This window comes from Triturus cristatus, chromosome 11 (assembly GCF_964204655.1).
Source record: "Triturus cristatus chromosome 11, aTriCri1.1, whole genome shotgun sequence".
NCBI lineage: Eukaryota > Metazoa > Chordata > Amphibia > Caudata > Salamandridae > Triturus > Triturus cristatus.
This window is the reverse complement of record NC_140594.1, coordinates 361,101,672-361,125,620: the sequence shown is the minus strand read 5'-3', so window position 1 is coordinate 361,125,620 and position 23,949 is coordinate 361,101,672. Positions and strand designations below refer to the sequence as shown.

The 23,949-nt window shown below is 44.8% G+C and overlaps 1 protein-coding gene across 1 annotated transcript in view; it reads left to right on the top strand.

Moving 5' to 3' along the window:
- The first annotated feature begins 558 nt into the window (after positions 1 to 558).
- SLC35E4 (solute carrier family 35 member E4) overlaps positions 559 to 23,949 on the top strand; it is a 150,283-nt gene continuing 126,892 nt past the window's right edge. Inside the window, exon 1 of the mRNA XM_085633562.1 lies at positions 559 to 1,559. Within this exon, the coding sequence (XP_085489688.1) occupies positions 926 to 1,559 (634 nt within the window). The 5' untranslated portion in view covers positions 559 to 925. The remainder of the gene's footprint in view (positions 1,560 to 23,949) is intronic.

The window sequence follows — 23,949 nt, the reverse complement described above, 5'->3', positions numbered from 1 at the left end:
ACGCCAATTTCAGCTGAACCTGTGGAGTCGCCTCGTGCGTGCCGCAGCAGCAGGTCGGTACGTCTTAAGGCAGAGGCGCCAAAAGCGGTGGTCGGAGACTTATCAACACTGCCAAATGTAGTCATGCCAATAAAGAAAGCAGCATTGTGTTGTACTGCAAGGTAACCTTGAGCAGTCCATGCAGGGTCTGCGCCAGCTACAGTGTAAAACTTTTGGACAGGGGACAAAGGGGCTGTCAGGAGCCTCGGGTCACCTCCAGCCGTCTCCGGGAGCCGTGGTGGGTGTGGGGATGGGATGTTCCAGTCAGGAGGGTAAAGTCACAGCGGCAGCTCATGTTTCAGGGTCACGCCTCACTCTGTGACCGAGCGTCTAAAAAGAGACCACATCCCAATATAGCTGGCGACGTGCAATATTAGTAAGCAGCGCGGCGGCGTGTGTTGTCGTCTGTACACCGGCGTGTGTTGATGCAGGGCTGGGCTGGGCAGGATCCGCCACGGGCAGGGCTGGGCTAGGCTGACACCCTCTTCCCTGTCTGACGGCGCACAGCGACCGAGCAGCACTCACCACAGGATGCTGCGCCGGACGGACTGAAGTGAATCAGCGGCAACATCCAGCGCCGGCCTCCGGAGAGCAACTCCCGCCCTGCAGCCACACCGGCAGCAGCCTGAGCAAGCCACGCACCTCACAGCTGACTGCGCCGGCCACTTTTGATCCTTATTAATGCCGTATTCCGATGAAGGTTGGACTCTACCAGCACCATGAGAGTAAATCAATGTGATCCAGACTTGAGAGGGCCCTGGTACTGAAACAGGATCGCGATTGGCCCATGAAAGGATACAACAGACTGCAGCCCTCTGAGATATGAACACCGAGCTGCAGTGTGACCCTATACAGGAGGGACGCACACACCTCTAGGTTGGGCCAGATGTGTTTGGTCCCCAATAGGAAAGATGTGGTTAAAATGGCGCTTACTGCTTGTGAACCCCCTGGAGGTACCATTGAGCCCAAAGTGGGTTCCCCAGGGGATGTGGTGGAAGCTTCCAAGGTGCACATCTGCGCAGCTGTCTTCGTCTGGTTGGCCACCGGCACCACCATTGCTAGTCTGAACAAGTGGATATTCCACGTGTACAATTTTCAGTTCCCGCTGCTGCTGTCTGCCCTGCACATGCTCACTGCCATCCTGGTGGTCCTGCCTCTACTTAGGTATGGTTGGGTGAAGCTAAAAGATGGAGAAGAAGGGTCTCTCTCTGCCAGTGCCAGGCTCAGAGTATTCCTTTTGAGTGTGTCCTTCTGTGCCAGCATCGCCTTCGGCAACCTAGGCCTCATCCGCGTGCAGCTATCCTTCGCGCAGATGACCTACACTACCACGCCACTCTTCACCATGGCACTGTCGAGGGTGCTGCTGGGCACCCAACACCACCTGCTCAAATATGCTGCCATGATGCCCATATGTTTGGGAGCCTCCTTTACCATCATGGGAGAGGTACAGTTCCACCTCGCAGGCTGCTTCTTCCTGTTCGTCTCGACGTTTCTTCGAGGGTTAAGAGCTGTTCAGCAAAGTAAGTGCAGTCAGCATATATAACTCTCACCATTTCTCCTTTCATTGCCGCAGGCCGGGAAATCCAGCTAATCACCCATAGGTAAGATGGACACCACTCAAGTCGCTGCCTGTGACTGAACCACCAGCAGTAACCCAGTTTCAAAGAACCACCATATCTGTTTTGGAGCCATAAATTGTATATTTATCCAATAATATCTTTCACTCAACATAATTCTTAATTTCAAGGTTGCATCAAGGTCAGGGATATTGGCGGCCAATCAGGGAGATTTCTGTAAATGTAGATGACCAGGGAGATGTCTGTCAGTGCAGCCAATCCAGGCGACTTCCGCATTGCAGCCAATCTGAGAGACTTCTCTAAGTATAGCCAATCAGAGCGAACTCAGCCAATGGTAATCTGTCACCACTGTCTTGATAAGTCTTGGAAGTTCGAGTGGATGGGCATATTGGCCTTTTATTTTGTCATTCTCGATTCAAAATGAAACATATGCATACACAAAATATTTATATTGCGAATATTGAGGTATATATAGTTTTAGGCTACCCAAGGGAACTCTTTTTTCTTTGAAAAAAAGATTCATTCATGCGTACTTCAGAGTCACAGTTGCTCGCAGGGCCTCGTAGTTGTGTAGGCCCTTCAAAGTTTCTTCTGAAACTGGTTTATGTCTTTAGTGCGTTTTATATATTTATAATACCTATAATATTGTTATTTGTCTTACATTTGTACTTGTCTTTTTAACTAAAAAAACAATTTCCATTTTCAAGGTTCTTTAGAGCTGCACATTTATGGAAGGTATAAAGTATTCACTATTGTAAATAATCACATACTGCAAATTACTGTGGAGTTCTGTGCCTATAAACTGGCAGATGGCCACCAATAATGGTGCTCATTGTGCCACATATAATACTGGTGCTCACTGTAGCATATATAACACCTAAAGGAATGTTCCTCCTGCTTAAACCGGTTTATCATATCAGATCTCCCCTGAAATAATAATATCAGGCCAGTAGCCGCCTGCAGAGATTTTTCACAGGTTAACAGTGATATCAAAGCAGCCTCTTGCGACTATGTTCTACCCTACATGAAAATCTGACTTTGACCCAATACTTTCAGTTGTTCCCTCTTGAATAAGTTTATTTGTTTCAATTAGTAAAACTTGTTACCAAATTGTGCGCATTATAAACTTTCAAAAGCATGAATAATTCCTAATTAAATCATTGACATATCATTTTATTGGGTTCGTTTCCAAGCACTTTCGATTACAGGAGAATATATATATATATATATATATATATATATATATATATATATATATATATATATATATATATATATAAAGCCTTTAAGATACATATCTAGTCTGGGGCTGGGACTTTACTTATGAGTCCTTCCTGTTGTTGTGCAAATTTTGCTAGCCTTGTCAGATCCATCGGGGTTTCCAAATAAAAAAAAAGTTTAATTGCTTCTGACCAAGTGCGGGTGCCGTATTTTAAAAACAGTGGTTTAATAAAGTGCAACGTTGTTCCCTCTTCATTCTTTCTTTCAAAGACCCCCTCCTTACCCCCACCCTCTGCATCCCTCCTCTTTCTGAGTATAGCCTATGCTAAGTAGCATGCCTGCCTCCCTTAATTGTGTTTATTATACGTTTGTAAATCATCAACACCTCATTTAATGACCCACACCCTCCCTATGTGGAAGCATATTCCTGCAAACTAACAATTCCTAAACTCCACTAGTCCATCTATTCATCCCAACAACTATTTGCATGAACTCACTTATGCCCCACAAATGACCGCGGCTATCTCCTATTAATATAACTCCCGCGCATGCGTGGGAGGATTTCTTTGAGAGCACAAGAATAATATCAATAACCAACACTGATCAATAACCACTGGATTAACCTCCCGCTATTGCCCACCATAAAGTGTTCCAACACTTCATCATGGGTAGTAAGCGGTATACTAATCCAATTACAACATAATACAGCGCCTTAAAGCATGCCAAGAGCTCTACTCGCTGTGAGAGCGGGAACACTGGGAAAAGTCACTCGAGGTCGGTTTCACTTGCTAAAGGAAGCACACTGCATAAACCAGTGCTCCGCCAGGTGCAAGGAAACACAAGAATGCAGGCAAACGAGAGGCCAGAGAACGCCCGCCACACCCTGGGCCTTAAGAGCAGGGCCTTGCAGAGATACAAACGCTGCTTGTTTCTGGGTAGCAATTGTATCAGTACAAGCATCATGAAATGTACCACGTGACAGTCACTCGCGTTTTGTTAAAGGTAAAGGGCACTGACGCTCAAAAACGTTAGGCGCATTCATCATTTGAAAATGTACGTTTCTTTAGAAGTTTTAGGAAATCTTTGTTTGATGTCTCCAAGTTTCACTCTAACTATATTTAGAACCAAACAAGACCGGTTTCCTACTGTTATCCTCCAAAATCAAGTATAACTTGCTCTCAGCCAGTCCCAGGAAAGGAACTGTAAGGAAAGTTTTTTTAATTAAACAGCTGTGGCAGCCATTACATCCGGAGACTCCCCCTGTAGATCAGATGTAATCCAACACACCAAAATAAGCAGTTCAATTCACTTCGGTTGTATGACACAACCACACATTCATTTTCCACGCGTTCCTTAACAACGCAGGAGGAACAACGAATGCGTCTGAACCACGCATTCTTTTTACAACGCAAGTCGTTACAATGACTTGCCATAGGGAGGTGCTGGACCTTGGAATAGTATAATTTACTATTCCAACTCCAGTCACAGTAACAGTAGGGAAAGCGTTGGACTTGAAAAGGGTTGTTAAAGTCCAAGGATGCTTGACCTAACGCATGTCGTTGTAACGACTTGCGTTGTAAATGTAATGCATGGTTCAGACGCATTCCTTTTTCCGCCCATGTTGCAAAGGCAACGCGTTGTTCGGCAGCTGTTGTATTTGCTATTTCCCAATCAATTCACTTGAATAGAATGTGAAGCATTTTGATGTTAGAAGAGCCTCATTTCAAGTAGTGGGAGCTATATTCTTCTATATAACATGTCAGTGCCTTAATTCCGGAGTCACACTCGAAATAGCCACTTAAGTCCAAATATGTGTGATATCACAGTAGATCTTTAGGGCTCACAATAGGATATTGGAGTCTGGAAACGGACAGATATGCTATGGCCCCCTCCGTAAGGGCAATGATCTATTATACAGAGCAGTTGGCTGTGAAGTTCTTTAGTAGTAGCAACACCATTTTTATTACAGGACAGTTGTGATGAGGCATTATTGTAATACATTTAATGTGATGTCACTTACCATTAGCCGGTCACTGTAGAGTTATTGCACTTTGTTCAGAACAGGTACAGATGCGTTGTCATTTCATACAGTAGACACATGGATGTTCATTTGTTATTTTATATTGTTCATTTGTTATTTTATATTGTTCATTTGTTATTTCATATTGTTCATTTGTTATTTCATATTGCCACGGTCTTATTTCAGGGCTGTCATCATGTATTTTACTTACTGCAGGACAGCTGCCATACCATTTACACATTGCAGGACAGCTGCAGGACATATTGTGATGTAATATCATATTATAGAGAGCTGTGATGTTCTTTTGGTATTTATGGATGTAATTGTCTTGTTTTAGGACAGTTGTCATGTATTTTACTTACTGCAGGGAAGCGGTCATTCAAATTACCCATTGCAGGACAGCTGTTTTGTCTTTTGTCTGCTGCACTGCACCTGTGTCCTAACTTGTCTAATTGCACGAGGTCAGATGAGATCATTTTCTTGTTGCCTTGTGTTTTTTATATCAATCTTTATTGACATTTGAAATTACCATAGAACAGTTTACATATGAACGTGATGTAATAATAGTACAACATTTGCTTACTAGGGCGCATGCAAATTTCAGTAAATCAGCTATCATCTGCATTACAAGCAATGTAGGCCTTGACCAAGAGAGGGGGACGTCGGGAAACCTATGCATCAGCCGGCTGCAAACGTCTAAAAGGGGTTAGGCCCTGAGTACTGTAATTGTAAGTGGTAAGAATTAAAACCAGCTAACAACCAGGGTTAGAAGGCAGGCAGAGATCATTGAAGCAGTGTGATATGAAGTCATCAGGACGGTGCCAATTACATCGGTCCGGGGCTATCAGAGAAGCTTCGACCTGATAGGAGCTTGATTTGACATGGAGAGAGTGGAAGGAGTAAGAGAAGACAATAATATGCTGTGAAAAATGAGGGTGAGGTGTCGGAGTAACTGTCAATAATTACACAATCCTTAAAAAAATTGATATTTGGACCAGAGGCAATCATTTTATCAGTACCCAGGACAAGGCAACTTGGAAGTGTCGATGGTGGTAGTCTGCCAGCTTTGGGTTCTTCCTTCAGGCTTGAGAAGAAGTCAATTCAGTTTCTGGAGATTGGGTGTTTCCGCAGGCCTCTAGCCTCTTCTCTATGCCTGTCCTTGCTCAGCCTCAGTCCCATGTATGGTGGCTTGACGCCAGGCCCTGAACATGGGAGCCTCAGATGTCCATTTCATAGTGACTTCCCGATAGGCAGTCAACAAGGCAAGAACTAAGAAGTGATCAGTCACTCTATTCTTTCTGGATCTCTTACACAATTCTAAAGCACAGACCTCCCAAGAATTCAAATTGAGTAGACCAGTGATGTCTACCAGTCATCACATTACTTCAGACCAGTATGCCACCAAGGACAAACATTTTGTTGATTTTTGTTGGGGATAAACAGGGGCTGTGTAAAGTGTTAAATTGTATAAATTTCAATATAGCATTATGTGGAAAAATCTGAGGATACACGATTGCCTTAGTCCACTGCTTATCATGGAATGCCCTCCCTATTTTTGAGTCCCAAACAAATCAGTGGGCTACAACGATGTGTATGTGCATGCCAAACTGGATATTAAGTGAGTTGAAGAGCTAGGAGTTGGCCATCCTGAACTAGGTCACCAAAGGTAGTAATATTTACATCCTCCAAATGCCGTAGGTCACTGGTGGCGAGGCATGCTGGTTTTTAGGCAAACCAAGCAGGGGTATGGTGGAGCAGAAGGGATAACATTCTTAGTCATCAGTAAGCTTCTAGCGTAGCATCATCGCTATATGTGACAAGCGAGGTTGGCCTCGCCTGCACTCAACGTCTAGGAGCAAAAGCTCATGACTTTTATAAAGACACAGGGTCTGACCTTCAGCGCAGGTCTCCTCCAGTGAGAGGTTCGATAACCAGTGCAAACCCATTGGAACTGAGCTGGCAATAAGAAATATTCAAAGTTTGGGGCCCCAAAGCCTCTTTTAGCTGGGAGACACAGTTTGACTAGTGCGACCCTGAGCTGGCTGTTGTGCTATACGAGCTTCCACAGAAGTATGTCCACCTCACAGAAAAAACTCGCTTGTGTAAAGCTAGGGTTATTGGTGGCGGAGGTGGGGTAGTATCACCATTTTTGATAATGCAGCTGTGTGTAGGAGTGATCTCCAAAAAGCCATCTGTGACATAAGGGCAGTCATTATTTTGGGGAGGTTCCCATCAAGGAGGTCTCGATCACCATGGTATATAATGGATTCCTAAGTAATGAAAAAGAGGTATCCTCCCACTTAACAGACCCCCCACCCACCCTTAGACCAAATGGGTCAGAGTGGTGTGAGAGTATAGAATGAATAAGCAAGACTTTGGCCAATTGAGGAGCAACCCAAAAGCGGCGCCAAACTCTTCAAGGGTCTGGGTGACGCTAACAAAGCCTGCCCCTAAGTATGTAATATGAAGTAGGATGTCATCAGCGTACACAGACTCTGCATGGGTCCTGTCGGCTAGGGGGATGCCCAATCACTCCCTCCCGTCTCAGCCTAATAACTAGTAGTTCCATAGCTAGAACGCCATTTCTAGGTGAAGGACCAGGCAGAGCGGCCATGTCGGCCTGGCTGCTTCCATGGTTTTGTACAGCCTCCTTAAATTCAGGGAGTGTTTTCATATTCCCTTGATGATGTCTTTTTCTCATATTAGAACAGCTGCAATGTCATTGCCTACTGGCGAGACAACTGGGTTTACATTTACCTATTGCTCTAAATAATAAGAATAATTAATAATTAATACTTACTGCAAAGCTTTTTTTTATTATTTCAGGATATATTTGTCATTTTTTGAGGCGGCTCTGGAGTGATTTAGCTATTGTAGGACCGCTGTGAACCCTTCTTTAATAGCAGGACATTGGTTGTAGTGCCATTTCTCTTTTTAAGGGCAGTTCTGATGTTATTGTCTTAAAGCATTACAGCTATGATGTCATTTCCCTACTGTATTTCGGCTGTCATTACCTTTCCCTAGTCCAACCTATTGTCTTTGAAACATGACAATATCACTTTAGATCTTTCGACCAATAATAATTTGATTTATCTTTCCAATTCTTGGTTAACTTGTGGTAGAGTGTATATTACTGTGAACTTATGTATATGTAATGAAATGGCCTTGGTATGGGGAATGGGGAAAAAAGAACTGTTGAAAAATATAGACTCAACTCATCTTATCTTTATAATCTCCTCTTAAACGTGCTTCCTTTTTTTTCTTTGACCACTCAATTTTAGTACTTAGTCACACATATGAGTGGTTGAACTGGTCACTTTTTTCATCACATTGCCCTTTGCTTTCTTAATTTTTGTAAAACTATCATGAATTGTGGCACTCGCTCTATGTAATTTTACTATAGACTTGTTCTGACCCAGTGTTCAACCACCTGGCTCCTTCTAAGTCTCTGTCAATCAGTGTGGGATTCAGAACTCTCCTCTCAGAAAGTATTACACTCAAGTCCTGCTGTTGTTTCCTTATGTAAGGGTAGGCTCGATATCTTAAATAGCATTATGTATGGAAAATATGGTCAGAATATTAAAGAGGGAAGGCATTCTTTCATTAAAGATTAGTGATAGAATTTGTGTAAATACTTTCACAAAGAAGGGCTCATTCAGGTAAGTTTGTTGGTGAAAGATTTTATGCAGGCAAGCCAAAGGATTCCAAAAGCATTCCCCGCCCTAATAACTTACTGAACTTCTGCGAAGCATAAATGTAAAAACACCCGGTGAAATGGACATCAATCTGAGACCAGAAGCTCAGAGTTACTTCATCTTTCAACCTTTTTTTGGATTGGAGAAAATTGTACTTTTAAGAAAGAGGCAAATCATGTTTAGTGACTTTATCAATTGCATCCATCAATGAGTTTTGGGACCTCTATTTTGACTCGGAGCTGCCCATTTAACTAACCGAGAGGAGCTGAAATTGTTTCCTTGGACAGATATTGAGAACCCTGAGCAAAAATCCTTATCTGTGAACTTGCTTATCCATTTTATGTCGGGGGCCATGGAATGGGAAGGCGGGTATAGTGCTCCCCCTGCGGCACCAGGCTGTTGCATGCAGAAGCCGAAAATACTGACAAAAGATTAAAAAAGGGTACTTATGATGAGAAGACCCTGAACTGTTGTCTGTGCACTAATATTCACATTGCTAGACAATTTCCACACTCATGATGCTTTCAGAACACTCGGATAACTGTGGTTTGCAGTGTGGAGAGCCTTCAAAGAGCAATACACAAATACAGGGAGCCTGGGCACTGGATACATGGCATGATCAAAGTCCATGTCCTGTACACAATACATTGCAGGGTTTGACCGCAGCCTACGCTCCCCACGCAATTCCCGCAGAGCATGCAGTGTCGGATTAAACCCTGTGGCGGCCCACAGGCAATTGGAATTTCGAGGCCCACCTCGCAAATTATCTATACGTTTTCAATTTACCAACCAACAATTTTAATAAACCAATTATATTACACAAAACTAAACATTAAACATTATGAATGTTATTAGCAATTGATTCGTTATGGTGGGCCCCTAAAAGGAGTGGGGCCCATAGGCTGGTGTCTGCTTTGCCTCTTTGCTATGTGGAACTAGAGAGCAAGGTTGCACGCCATGCCTCATCATTGCTATTGCCTTGACTACCTGTGAGCACTCAAATGCACATTTTTGGTCATCCTCTCACTTCACAGATCTATTTAATTTAAGCTCAGTGATCAGGCCTGCAGTGTATGGGCACAGGCCGTGTACTGCAGATATTGCGGTTATGGGTACTGTACAAAGAAAATGGCAATGGCTATGACACTGGGTACATAGAATGGTCACAGTTTATACCCCAAAGGTGCTAAGTTCAATGGCATCCGTCATGCCCGTAGTTCATGTCAAGTGGGCACTGTGGGCAGTAAACAAAGGATATCATTCCAGCCCCCACCAAAAGAGACAGGCTGCTGAGAAAAAAGCTCTTAAAATGATATGGTTTCTCAAAATCACATGGAAACCTGTGTCATTAAACACCCGCCACTTGGGCTGAAAAGATGCTAATGAAGGCAAGTTACAGTAAAATGTCTAATATTTGTCAGTTCTGATGCTCTACAGTGATTATACCCAGTAAGTTATCCATCTGCTAATGTGCTTCAGTGCCTTGTCAGGGGTTAAAATCGCTATGTAAATGCAATTATAATACAATACAATACAATTATCTGTACAACCTTAGCTCTCTGCCCAGTATTCTGCTAGTGACCTCACGCATGACATCATGAATTGTTTAGTCAATGATATCATCAACAACATTGATGATGTAGTTCATGGTTTGTGTGCCAACGATCCGTGTATGTATCGTGCAAAAATGAAACAGAAGGGCATGCTACATAAAAGTCTTGGTCCCAGGCCATGCCAGATGTACGCAATTCCCTTGTATGCAGTGCACAAAAACTATGCACTGAGTGTTCTTCACACAAGTATCCCCTCTGCCCCTGCAACATGGAAGGTGTGGTGACAAATCATGCCATATATATTCTGTGTGTCCTTTTATGGAGTACTAAGCAGAACTAGGCCATATGCCCTGAACGCCCTACCTCAAACTGTGCTGTTTTTCGCTGTATGCAGCTTTCACAGCGTAGGGCAGAAAGTTTGGATGTCTTTAGAGATGCATTTGTGATGTCATGCCTGAGGTCATGAGTAGTCAGTTGGGGCGAGTTAAGTTTGCAAGCCAACCAGCACATTTCAATGATTTTTCCTCCTTGGAATGTACCCATAATGTCCCTTAAACTGAAGTTTTTTCAGTAAGTGTATAGGGTTGTTTTGTAACATAGGTTCGCATGTGATCATAGTATAAGAACCAGAATTTCCCTTTGGCAAAGTTGCTCAGTGAATATACTGTTCATACTCCTGTAACTTGTTCTAAATTCTGTGCCCTGCCGTTTGCATTTGCCACTTAATGTTCTTCAGCCCAACTTTTTTCCCATTCGTTAGTACGCTACCCTTTTACATTTATGCACTTTTGGACTAAAAATTCACCAGTTTATAGTCTAACTACTCTGAAACCTGTATTGAAGTTTTAGTCTTTTTGTTGCTATTCATTTTCGCTTTCTATATATTCGGTTGCACTGTATTGCCCCTTTTCTTAATACCCAGCTTTTGCCACTTGGCATTTTATTGCTTAGCTCTCTTTACTCTAAAGCACCACTCCCCTATAGCTTTTAGGGCGTTGTGCTTTAACTTTCCCTCAAGAGGTACAGAGGTGAAATGGAGGAAGCAGGATGGAGATAGCAAGATGTAAAAGAATGGAAGGAAAACTCCGTTGTCACCAAGTAATGTGCAAAACAGTAATGTTTTAGAATTTTAGGATTGAGTATAAAGACCTGAAGGTAGCAAATTCCAAATTTTTGCTGTGGTGTATGAAAGAATTAGCTTGACACGTTCTTAGTCAATATATTATGAGATTTTAGTTTTTGGGATGATTGTAAAATTTCTCCGCTAACCACACCTAACATGAAGGAATGTTACGGACATGTGGGAGAGGATCATGCTTCTCTTCATTTACTACAATATTTAGAAGCCAATACAAAAACACTCATAGTATGCAAGTTGAGTGGAAAACCTGGATCCTTATCCTAGAGCAAAAGAAACCTAATGTAAGCATTCTGCTGAAAGTTATATCTGTGCTCTAGATTGCAGAAAAGCAGTTCCAAAACACCCACGAGCCTGAAATCCAATGCAGACGGCTATCAGAATACACCTTTGGCATAGACATCAAGTGTAGTTTCCTAGTGTGTTGAGAGACAGGATCTCACATAGAAGACCAGGAAATAGACTCGCAGCCAAATGGTGGATGATCTGGAGTTTGACAAGCCCATATTCAATGAATTTCTGCAATCCAGAGGATGAGTGATGTGGCATTAAAAATTGTCTTGTGTACCACTAAAAAGGGCAGAAAGTATCTTTCTGAGGGCACATAAAGTAAAAAAGCATAATAAAGCAAACATAGCTGGAATCTTCCCATGATGCACATGGTCAGACTGATTTGCATATGGCCATGTCTGAACTGGGGTGGCAGAGTGGGCTAAAGAACGGTGATGGATCAAACCCGGATCTGTTGACTGGGTGTGAGTGTTTGATTGGTTCTTTTGCTCCGTCCATCACCACCCCCTTTTGTACCCCTTTAGATTCATGGCAGTTCCCGTTTAGCACCTGTGAGATCAGTAGTACAGAAGTGGCTCCCCAAGTGTCTGCAGCCAGCCACTACTGTAGTGCTTAACTGTCCCGGAGGAGGAAAAAGTGGGGACACATGAAAGATGCGCCCTTGGGCCACTCTCTATAATATGGCCGCAGAGTGCGGGCTGAAGAAAACAGAAGAGGAGGCCGCTCATCAGTGTTGGCCAAAATTCCTTGTTCAAAGTACAGAAACTATCAGAACTTCTGCCTTGTAGAAAAGCCTTGTCGGCCATGACACCCAAAATGCTTCATTAGACTACACTCCTGAACCTGGCAATTGACAGTACAAAATCATCATGCAGTCTAAGTAGGATGTAGGTGTTGTTGACAGAAGTGACTCAAGTCTTAAAATCAACCCCAAAACTTCAACAATAAATTATAATTTTAAATATGTTCAAACTTTTGGCTTTGCAACAAACTGACAGTCACATATTGTATACATTTTTAACTGTTTGTGTCTCGATTTCCATTTCGAACTTTTGGCTTCTCAGACATTTAATTTTAAACTGTCGACCTAGAGTCAAGCCAAGAGACCTTCTGGACTATATGTACCAGATCCATTCCAGAGTGACAGAAAGAGATTCCTGGAGAGAGAAAGAGACACCTGAGACTGCTTTACAGAGACATGGAGTTAGAGGTCTAGAGAGAATTAGACGTAGGGGCAGAGATTGAGGTAGAGGTATATAGCGAGATTAGAAAATAATGTATGGATAGTCTCTGGGAAAATCATGTTTGTTTGATATTCATATTTATAGGAACAGACAATCTTTTTTCAAGTACCTTGTTGTCGATAATCGGTGGTCCGTGTTGCTTTTTAATGTGATATTTGATGTTCATAACGATATTTGTTTTTTTCTGGAACATATGAGGAATAAAGAATACTGATAGTTTGGGAATATTTTATTTAGAAGGGAGACACAGAGGTGGTGGTGTAAGAAAATGTAGTGGTGCAACGAAAAATGACTAAACAAGTACCTCCCTAACTCTTTTCAAATTTATTTAAAGCCTTCTACAAAAGTATATACATGTAAACATTTTTTTGGACACAATTATTTAAGGTGTGCACAGGAATTGAATATTTTAGCTACATACAAGACTTCACGCCAAAAGTAAAAGAAGGCATTCGTTTCCCCGAGGTCTCTTGGCCAGCACCAGTAGGAGCAGCATGTGAGGTGCTGAGGTTTCTAAGAAAGACGATGAGCCATAGATTCCAGGGGTTGACTCATGCAGAGCTGCGCTGCCTTTTTTTCAATTTTTATTTTTTAACGTTTTACGTGTTTAAGTTGAAAACACACAACTCGGAATTTCTTCGCACTAATTAACGCATGAAACCCAGACAGCACAATCGGAAACATTGAGCAGGGATTTCCGCTCCCTTACGCCCGACTTGTGCTTTCCAAGCTTCATGCTTTAACTCCATCACACGTCATCCATGAATACTTTGTTGAATGTATAGCACTCAGATGAAGGCTGGGTCAGAAAAAAACTTTCCCGGTAACGCCCAAAATGTGGCACTGCTTTTCAGCTGCTGACAGATTTCGGTGTTTAGGAAAATACTGAGTGCACCACGGCTGACTTCCCTCTTTGTATTCAGAGATATGACTCAAACATATAACTTTATGTATCTTTGGACTCTTTCCAGCTAGGATTACCTTCAGTCATACTTGGCTGAGTCAATCGACCCTCTCACATAAATACAGACCTTGTTTTCAGGTAAAGTAACAATTACGTGACTCACCGCAGGCACCTGACCTCAAGTCTTGGGCTGTAAAACACGCTGTTTAAAGCAGGTGGAAAGTTGTAAAGTTTTATATGTACTCTGTTGTTAGGTCTCGCCTGACCCAGCGCATGCGCTGGTCTGGCGAGACTTATTGAGAGGGCTCCAAAAAGTGCTACCAGGCCAGCCTAGAGCTACAGTGCATGTGCCCTGGCGCACGCACTGCGCTTTACCGCGATTACTTTCACTTTTGCGGCCACACGACCGCTTTGATGTTTGATCGTGATCGCGATCACTTTCGCGGCTGCTTTGCATAGCCAATAGGTCTCGCTTTTGGGACCTTATAAGTATTTAGTTATGCAACTGTTGCATGGCTAAACACTTGTAAGGTCCCAAAGGCGAGACCTATTGGCTATGCCAATGCTTGTTTTTTTTTGCATGCATTACAGCAACGATTGGTAGAACCATGAGGTCATGGCCTGCACAACTCGGCACAGACAGTTTGTTTATTGACACTGTGTAACCTGCTGAATGGCACCATGAGGTTGGGGAATAAGAACAGCGCACAGGCATAAGAGGGACAGAAAAAGAAAGGGTGCATAGATACGAAGGAGAATTAGTCTGTGCACTTTTGTTCCTGCCTTTGTTTACATACGTTAGTACATTAAATCTTTCCAATTGGCTTTTTTCCACTGCTCGTTTTTTTCTCTCGATGAGACACCACAAGTGCAAAGGGTGCACCGAGACCTTAATCCCGTGCTTCACTATACAACCGCAGTAGGGTCCTTTTGTTGCTGCCATAGTTGTAGAAGTAGTTTATGCTCTGGTCCTTGCTGTTTATTTATTTATTTAAGAGTTTCATATAGTGCTGGCAAGACCTGAGGGTATCAGAGCACTTTACATCAGTATATGTTCAACATCAAAGTAACGAGTAGTATTAAAACCAATAAGTTGAGTCAAACAGTAAATGTTCACATCATGAGTAATTGGTATAGTCAAACTAATTAAGTTGACTCTAGTCAAGTTAATATTTAAGCACGGGGAGGAGAAAAGACAGGAGAGACAGGAAGGAGGTGCAGGGAGAACTGAGAGTGGAGATGCTGTCTCGATGGTGGTTGGTGAGTCGCTAGTTGCGGTGACAGTTGAGGAGGCGTTCCTTTAGTTGTCTCTTGAAGCTCAAGAACGAGGGGTTCGTCCTGATATATATTGGTATGGAGTTCCAGATTTTAGTGGCGTTGCTCGAGAAGGAATGTGTCAGAGTTTTCTGTTTGTGGGCTTTGGGCGGAATGAGGAGTAGGGTGTTTGAGCTTCTGAGGTTTCTTGCCTATCCTGTCTTTTTGAGTTTTGTGGCAAGGTAGGTTGTTTTTCCAGTGTGTAGGGCTTTGTGGGTAAGACAGGCCCTTCTGAAGTTGCAGCGATCTTCAATTGGGAGCCATTTCAGTTCTTTCAGGGAAGGGGTGATGTCATGTTTTTTGATTCCTGTGACCATTCTGGTTGCTGCATTGAGAGTGGTTCTAAGGGGTGCAAGATGCGATTTAGCAGGGCCTGTGAGGGTAGCGTTCCCATAGTCCGTTCAGGACAGTACCAATGCTTGTGTAGCAGAGTTGAGATCCTTTTGTGGTAGGTCGGTTTTGATTTATTCAGACGTTTCAGGCTGTACAAGGCACTCTTTGCACTATTTTTTATATGATCTTTCATGATCAGTTTGGAGTCCAGGGTGGTACCTAGAAATTTGACAGAGTCGGCTAGGAGAGTGCAGTTAAGGGCATCTATCGATTTTATCCATGCTTGCATCTGGGGGATGTTGCTCTTTCTTTCATATGAGCAGAATTTCCATCTTGTCTTGGTTTAGTTTTAGGTGGTTGCTGGATAGACAGTGTTGGACTTCATCAGGGTGGCATTTAATTGATGTATGTCTTCTAGTGAGTAGATTTCCATGTAGAGTTGGGTGTCATCTGTGTCTAAGTGAAATGGGGCTTTTGCTTGGTTGAGAATGACGGTGAGGGGTTCCATGTAAGTATTGAGCAGTGTGGGCATGAGAGCGGAGCCTTGGGGGACACCCCAGGTTATTGCCATTGTATCCGAGGCCTGATTGCTTATTTTTATTTGTGTGGGGCAGTTTTGGAGAAAGGATGTAAATCAGTGTAGGACCACACCGTCGGCACCAATTCCTTTTTGGAGAGAATTGAAGAGAAGCTTGTGGTCAACTGAGTCGAAGGTAGCTGATAAGTCTCGGGATATGAGTAGGCAGCATCGGTCTATATCCAGAGATTTGTGTAGGTCATCAACTATGTTCAGGATAGCTGTTTCTGTGCTGCATCCTTTTCTAAAGTACCGATTTAAAGTACCGGTTGGTGAGGAACCAGGAGATTGTTGTTTTTGATGTGTAGGTTAAGTTGTGCAAGAACACATTTCTCTAGAGTTTTGGCTAGGAAAGGGAGATTGGAGACTGGTCTGAAAATATTGTGGTTGTTCTGGTCTGTTCCCGGTTTTTTGATCAGTGGCATGACTTGCCCGAGTTTGAGACAGTCTGACATCTCTCCAGCCTGCAGGGAGCTGTTTATAATCTTAGTCCAGAGGGGTGTTAGAGCGTGGTTGAGGTTTTTTGCCAGAGAGGCAGGGAGGGGTCCACAAAGTGACAGGAGAGCTTGGACGTAGCCAGCAAAGCAGATATGTCCGCCTTTATGAGTGGGTCGAAATCCTTCCATGTTCTCAGTTTTATGTGGGTTCTATTACACTCATTGTTGTCCAGTGGGGTGATGTTTCCTAAAAAGGCTGTGGAGTGACAGGGGGTTGCTGTCTTTATTCCTGGGAAGGGGGGTTCCCATTCACGGCCAGACTGGTAACTAAAACCGGTCCTGACAAACAGCTCGGGAAAGCACCACCCCCCCCGTCACTGAGGCCGCTTTTGTTACAGGAGACTGATATTGCAGCAAAAACGGCCTCTGTAACAAAAATGGCCCCCTGGGCTCCAAAACCGTCCCCCACCCTAGTGGACCACCAGGGAAACGCCTGGTGCCTGGTACGGTCAGTCCGGCCTTGTTCCCATTGGGTGATTGGTTGTGATCAAGGGAGAGCTCGATCTTTGAGATTTTATCATTGAAGAAGATGACAAATTCGTCACACTGTGCTTTGAATATCTAAGGGTTTTTTAAGTCTGGCTTGGAGGTTTGTTGATTGATGATTTTGAAGAGCACTTTTGTGCAATGTCAAGCTTTATTTAGAATGCTGCAGAAGAAGAAGCCTTTTTCATTCATGATGTGTTTTTTATATTTCCTGCATTCCCTCCTGAGCTGGTCCAGGTTGGCTGTTAATGGATTTGTTTGCCAATGTCTTTCGGCTGCTCTGAGCTGTCTTTATTCATTGTTGAGGTCTTTGTTGAACCAGGATCTCGAGGGAGTGTTTTTCACCTTTTTCAGTTTCAGAGGGGCTACTTGGTCCAGGATGGAGCACATCGTTGAGATGTAGTGGGTGGTGAGGTCAATTGTTGAGAGGTTCTCTGATGAGGGGGGTAGAAGTGACGTCATTCTTTCTTCAAGGTCCTGTAGAGGAATTTGTCTTATATTTCTCATCCATCGGAGTGTTTTTTGCATACGAGTTGGGTTAGGAAACACTTAGTTGATGTGAAACAAAATTATGTGGTGGTCTGACCAGTCGACAGGGAGGATGCTGTCAGTGGTGTTCCTTCATGAGCTATGATAGTATCCACGGTTGAGCCTTTATTGTGGGTTTGACCTTTGCAGTGCTGTGAGAGGTTCTTACTGAGTAGGAAGTTATTTAATGATTGGATTAGAGTGTTGCTATTGTCATTCCCGTGAAGGTTGAGGTCACCTAGAAGGATGTTCTTGGCAAGTGAAAGTTAACAGGGTGTTATCATGTCTGCTAGTTGTTTGCCAAAGGACACTGCATTACCTGGTGGGTGGTAGAGCAGGTGACAGTTCATTGCTATGTTGTCATTCATCTTTATGGTGACACTGATATGTTCAAATGCATTGTAGGAGAAGGTGTCTGTTTCACGCACGTTGATGTTGTTCTTGTGGAAATGGCAATGCCTCTACTGGAGCAATCCTTCCTGTCTTTCTTTATGATTGAAAACCCATGTGGGACTAGTGTGTCCATGATTGGGTAAGAGAGTTCAATTAACACTTCGTTTGGTCATGGGCATTTGCTTTCCTGGGTAGGGAGCGCGGGATGGTCGCTTCATGTTGTGTGGGGTGGGGCCGTCTCTAGTCTGAGTTGCTGAATCGGTGAGTCGCTTAATATTGCACAGGGTATGGTATTCCACAGTCTTACAGTGTATGTTGTTGGGAGCTAGTTTCGGGGTGTTATTGGGGGAGCGGTTGGAGGTGTCACTTGGTTCTGTAATGGTGATGGCGGGACTGGTAGATAGTCGTCCCCTTTGAAACTGTGTCATCAACGTATCGTTGTGCGCATAAGGAAGGCAGTAGGAAAGGGGGGCATGGGCATCTCGGTGAACGTCTCGAGAGGTCGGGAGGAGGGGAAGGGAGTATGGTTTGTATGGATGGGTGGCAGACAGAGTAGTTGAGGGGTTGAAGGGTAGGATTAATGGTGGTGATCTGACTTACCCTGGTGTTCTGGGTTGGGTTTGTAAGTGTGTCAGTGGGTAATTATACTCTATTCTGCAATCTAGAGGGCGTGATGTGTACCAGTGCCCTCCCTAGTGTAATGGGTTCTGTACCGGTTGGGATGGGGACACGGTGGGTTTGATGAGGTGAGTGGAGTTAGAGTTGTGATGAGGTGAGTGCTTCATTGAGAGGGTGGTGGGCGGTAGGGGAGGGTGTGAAGTTAGTGATTTGATTTGTGAGGGTTACATTTTCATCAGTGTCCGGTGGGGGAGAGTCACTAGATGAGAAGGCATTTTGCCGCAGTGATAGGGTGTGTTTAGTGTAGGGATTATGGATTCAAAAGTGCAGAGGTTGGCATCATTGGCTTGTATCACCATAGTCCCATTTTTGAAGATGGTTTTGGTAGCATTACCTTTGAACATGGGCGAGTCAGAAATTGATAGTTTGTGCCAGTACGGGATGTTAGTGGCTTTGGTAATGTGGAGGTAATTTGCTAGGATTGCGTTCCATTTCGCAGGACATGTAGTGTAGAAGAGCAGGTCCGTTCTCTTGAGGCCGTTAAAGGCACTGTAGTAGAAGTCTGTAGTAGAAGTCCACGATTGGAGGATTGTTTCATCAGTTTGCATTTGAGGTTTTTGGTTGCTGAGGTAGATAGCTTGGGAGTGATGGAGAAGGAGTTTGGACCTTGAGGATTCAGAAGGGGAGGAAGTGCAGGGGGGCTGCCTAGCGGCAGCGCTGTGTGACAAGGCATCTGAACTTTGTAGGTGGGTTGTCAGGGCACAATATGGCAAATTAGGTAAATCGCTTTAACTTTATATCAATCAGGCTGGGTTTTCGTCGCTCAACATTCTTGTATACCACTGCGATTAGGTATTAGGAAGGGACGCCTTAATACACCCCTTCTTTATACCGAATCGGTACATATTCGCAATTCCAATTTGCGATTCTGTAAAATGTTACCAAAATACAATTTGGAAATGATACATACCAAAATGCATTTATCCAGTCACAAATGGCCCGATTCTGTGAATTGGGTCATTTGCGACTGGAAAAATGCTTGCTAAATCTGGCCCTTTGTGTGCCTTTTGGTTTGACTCCAGTCCGCACTGTGGGTTTCCCAGACACAGCTCTAAACATTTGGCATGCAACTGGAACAACAGATCTATGCCCTTTCAGGGCCTGGCTGGATAGATTGGAGGGACAGGTTTTGACACTTGGCCTTTGGAAGCCAGATTATGGCCCCAATAAAGATTAAGATTTGCATTCCACGGCCCCATGGCAGATTGGACTGAAATTTAGGGGAGACATCTGTGGTTCAAAGGGAAACCCCTTGAACCACCACCCCCAACTTCAAAGGTACACTACAGTATAACTACTGATGCCATACTTCAGCAGGGTACAAATACACTTGTTGGAACATGGGCCCAGAGATCCTGGAACTGCATGGTGCACACTGCCAGAGGAATCTGTTGTGCACAAGGAGGATTACTGCCATTGGAAGGGATTGTGCGCCCTTCCTGAATAGTGGCTGACCTGTGCTGACTACCTGCTGCTGTGTAGCACCCTGAAGGGTGCTCTCCAAGGGCTTGTTGGCTTGACCCCTGTTCTCTTGTGGAAGTCCCAGGGACATCAAAGACCTCCTGCGAGGGATCCACACTGTCTACTTGTGACACCTGGGGAGTGGTGCCCCCTTAAGTGCTCACATTGTCAGCTGGATCCCAACTGGTAGTGCGACGTGAGCGTGGAAGTAAGTATTGTGCCTGGAGACCGGATTGCCTGTTGAGGAGACCCAAGTGTACTGCCTGCATCTAAGGAGTGTGTCCCCTGCATTATGATGCCTCAACATGCAGAAGTGTCTTGATGGTGGTGAGCAGATTCACCAGTTGCGGTACTCCGCATGGCCAGCATCATCAATCATGCTGCATCTCTCTTGTGCGAAACGCCGGCTGCATACTAATTGTGTACTGTGTCTGATTTATAGGGTGCGACCGTAGGAGGTGAGGACATATCCATAGTAGTGCCTCATTCTGCCTCGTGCTGCACTGCTGAACTTGCACCTGTGTTTGTTACCGAAATTGTCTGGTGCAACCCGTATCAACACGCACCTGATGTTGTGCCTCATTTCCAGGGAGGTACGGAATTTGCAACTCTTCGTTAAGTGTGACTGGAATTGTCTGGTGCGACTCAGATCAATGCACACCAGACATTGTGCCTCATTTCCAGGGAGGTACTAAGTTTGCAACTCTTCATTATGTATGACTGGAACAGTCTGGTGTGACTCGTATCAAGGCGCACCAGACGTTGTGCCTCATTTCCAGAGAGGTGCAGAGGAGCCGATTTGTGTTCCGTAGCGTCCGGATTGCCTGGGTGCTACTTTGATTGACGTGTGTCTGACAGGGTGCCTCCTTCATCTGACAGGCACCCCTGCTTCATCCCCCATTCATTGATTATTCCTTTTGAGCCCTCAGTGCGGCAGACCAACTGCCCTCTGCTCACCCGGCCTGACGACTTTGTGTTGTCAGGTAGTATTGCCAAGACTGGGCATGGGTGGTGGGAGTAATTGACTGGGCTAAGGAACAATTCAGAGAGTGATCGGAGGTGGTTTAAGAGACTGCATGACCCCCCCGTGCTTTGCAGAACTGTACTGGTGCCGTAAGGCACAGTGTGGAATCCTTTGATTGAACGACTATCGCACTCAGCCCGCTTCTGCTCCGCATACTGTGGGTGAACTTCCTGAGTAGTGGCCAAACCTCATTGGTCGACTGCCGCCTAATTAGCCCTGCTACCTACACTCACCTTCTTCCCTGGGACCCTGACAAAGGGCCTGATTATGAGCGCCGCACCAGTGGTCCTACCACCATATTAGGATTATGCCAGTCGGACTGCCATAGGACTGCTGCCAAATCCAGGCATCCACAATTCCTGGTGGTGGAGCAGCAGTCAGAGGCTCGCAATTTATGGTGGTGCCCCTGCGGCACAGCCAAGCATATGACGAGTTTCTTCTCTGCCACACCTTACATGGCGGTGAGCCCACCTCAAAAGTGTTGCAGTGAGGAAGCAACGGCCCCCTGTTGATTCATGCAGGGGGGCACCTGGTGTGCTCCCCTGTGTGCATGCACCCCCTGTTCCAGCACGGAATATAGATTTTACAGTCAATGCCGTGCTAGAATGTGCTGTGGCAGTCCTGCAGTGTTGCCTTTCAAGGCAGTGCTGTGGGCCAACCACCGGAGGACTGCCCGCCCAGATTACAACTTGTGATCCGGCAGGCAGTCTGTGGTGGAGTTTGGTGGTGTGGGAGTGGGGCAGTGGCGTGCTGCCCTGCTCCCACCCCCCCAAACTCATAATCATGCCCCAATTATGACTCCGGCCGTGTTTGGCCTGGTATCAGGAGGACTTTTTTTTAATCTCCAGCCTGTGGGTGTAGAGAGTCGAGGTTAGCTGAACGGTGGAGAAGGGCTTGGGCCACGCGGTCTGTATGTGCATTATCAACTGACCTGCCAGATATCAGTTGCACCGTATTACGGTGCTGTGCGCGAGTGCGCTCCATACAGACCTGCTTGATATCCGTGGCACCACGTATCAGTGCTGAGTGAGTGTGTGGGAGTGACTGCCTGTTATTAATTACACTGCACAGCGGTGTTGCTTTACACGTTGATTCCTACTATGTGTGACATTGGTTTTTACCAGTGTGGCCTTGGCCCGCGGTGCTGTTTAAAAGTGTTATAATTATCTGTATGTACACATTTCTGAGATGGTTGTCATCTGGGGTGCACCCTACAACTGTGAGGTATTGAATTATAATAATTGCTCGGATGGGTCTCGTTTGGACCACGTTTTGCACCGAATAAGAGTACTGGGGGGGTAGATTAAGATCTTTCCCCAGTGTGCATATTACGGATGTAATTTTAACACGGTTGGCCCTAGTACTGCTAGTGATATTTTCGAATGTGATTTGTGCCCAGACATACATGATGTTCATGTTGTGTTAGTTAATGTGTATTTTGAATACAAACTTTATTTACATACATGAAGTAAGTACACCACTCTTGTTCCTTTGTATACTTTAATAAGTCACAAGGTAAACTGCATCCTCTGCTTGCTGGCAAACAGTACTCTAGTGAAGACAGCCTCGTCAACATTCCAAGGCTGCCTTCCTGTCAACATTCTAAGCGTTACCAATGTACAGTAGGATCAGGGGGGTGGCCGGAATGTTCCATGTGGCAACTTATAACACATCTGCCTCCTTAATGAAGGGTCACTGTAACATGCAGCAACATTGGGGTTAAGCCCTGGGCAGGGGTGTGCATGCCCTTATGTGAACTCCTAACATACAATGCCACCAACAGATATATGATTTACTGCTATTCAACCCATTTGGAATTCTTTGTGCCAACTTGGGGGACTGCGGTGCCTTAGTTCCCTTCCCTCTTGAGCCGCTTCTGCTCTGGAACTCTGGACCTGAGACCTGCTGTCTCCCTCTTGGTCTGTTTCCCTCGGACCTATGGCCACCCGGTCCATACTCCACTTTTTCCCATCTTCCAAGATGATCACATTTCTTTTGACCTCTCTTATTTTCCCTGGTGCGTAGTACCTGTTCTCTTTGCCCCCTAGGGCCACAGGTTTCCTGATAACCACGCTTTGTCCCTCGCTGAAAGGTCTTTCCCTCGCCCCCCCATTTTCTGTCGTACCACTCTTTATACCTCTTTTGTCTTGTGTCAATTTTCTTGCTGATTTCCTCCGTATCGATCACCACCGGGTCCTTGGGGATCATCCAGTTAGGGGATAGTTTGGAACCTGCCTTCCTCCCTCTCAATAGTTCAAATGGTGTATGCCCCGTGGAGAGGCTGGGTGTGGTGTGGTAGGACCAAAGCATGTCTCTTAACGCCACCTCTATAGGAGCCCCTGCTTTCACTGCTAGTTGGATGCACTCTTTCAACAATCGGTTAACCCTCTCCACTTTTCCATTAGCTTTTGGGCAGTACAATGGGGTGCGTATGTGCGTTTTGGACATGTCCTTCAGATACTCCCTCATCTCCTCCGACACCAATTGAACTCCATTGTCCGTGATCATGGTGGAGGGTATGCCCTCCCTTGAAAACACTTCGTTCAAAAATTCAATCAACAATCTAGTATTGATGTTGCTTACAAACTTGTGTGTAATCCAGTTTGAGTAGTAATCTATAAGCACTAAGATGTACCATTGCTGTGGTCCCTTTGCCCTTATGGGGCCAGTGATGTCAAATCCTAATTTGTCCCATGGAGCCCGTGGGATCTCCACTGTAATAAGTGGGGAACGCCTGATAGATCTTGCTTTATCGCTTACTCCACACGCGTAACAATCCTTCACCTAATCCTCCATGTGTACATCCATCCCTGGGAACCAATATTCCGATCTCAACCTCGCTTTGCATAGGCTTCTGCCCAGGTGCCCCTCATGGGTGAGATCGATGATCTGTCCTCTTAACCCTTCTGGGGGAACTATTCTGCCTGACTTGAGAAGGTGCCCACCTACTATAGATAGTTCATTCCGTACATTCCA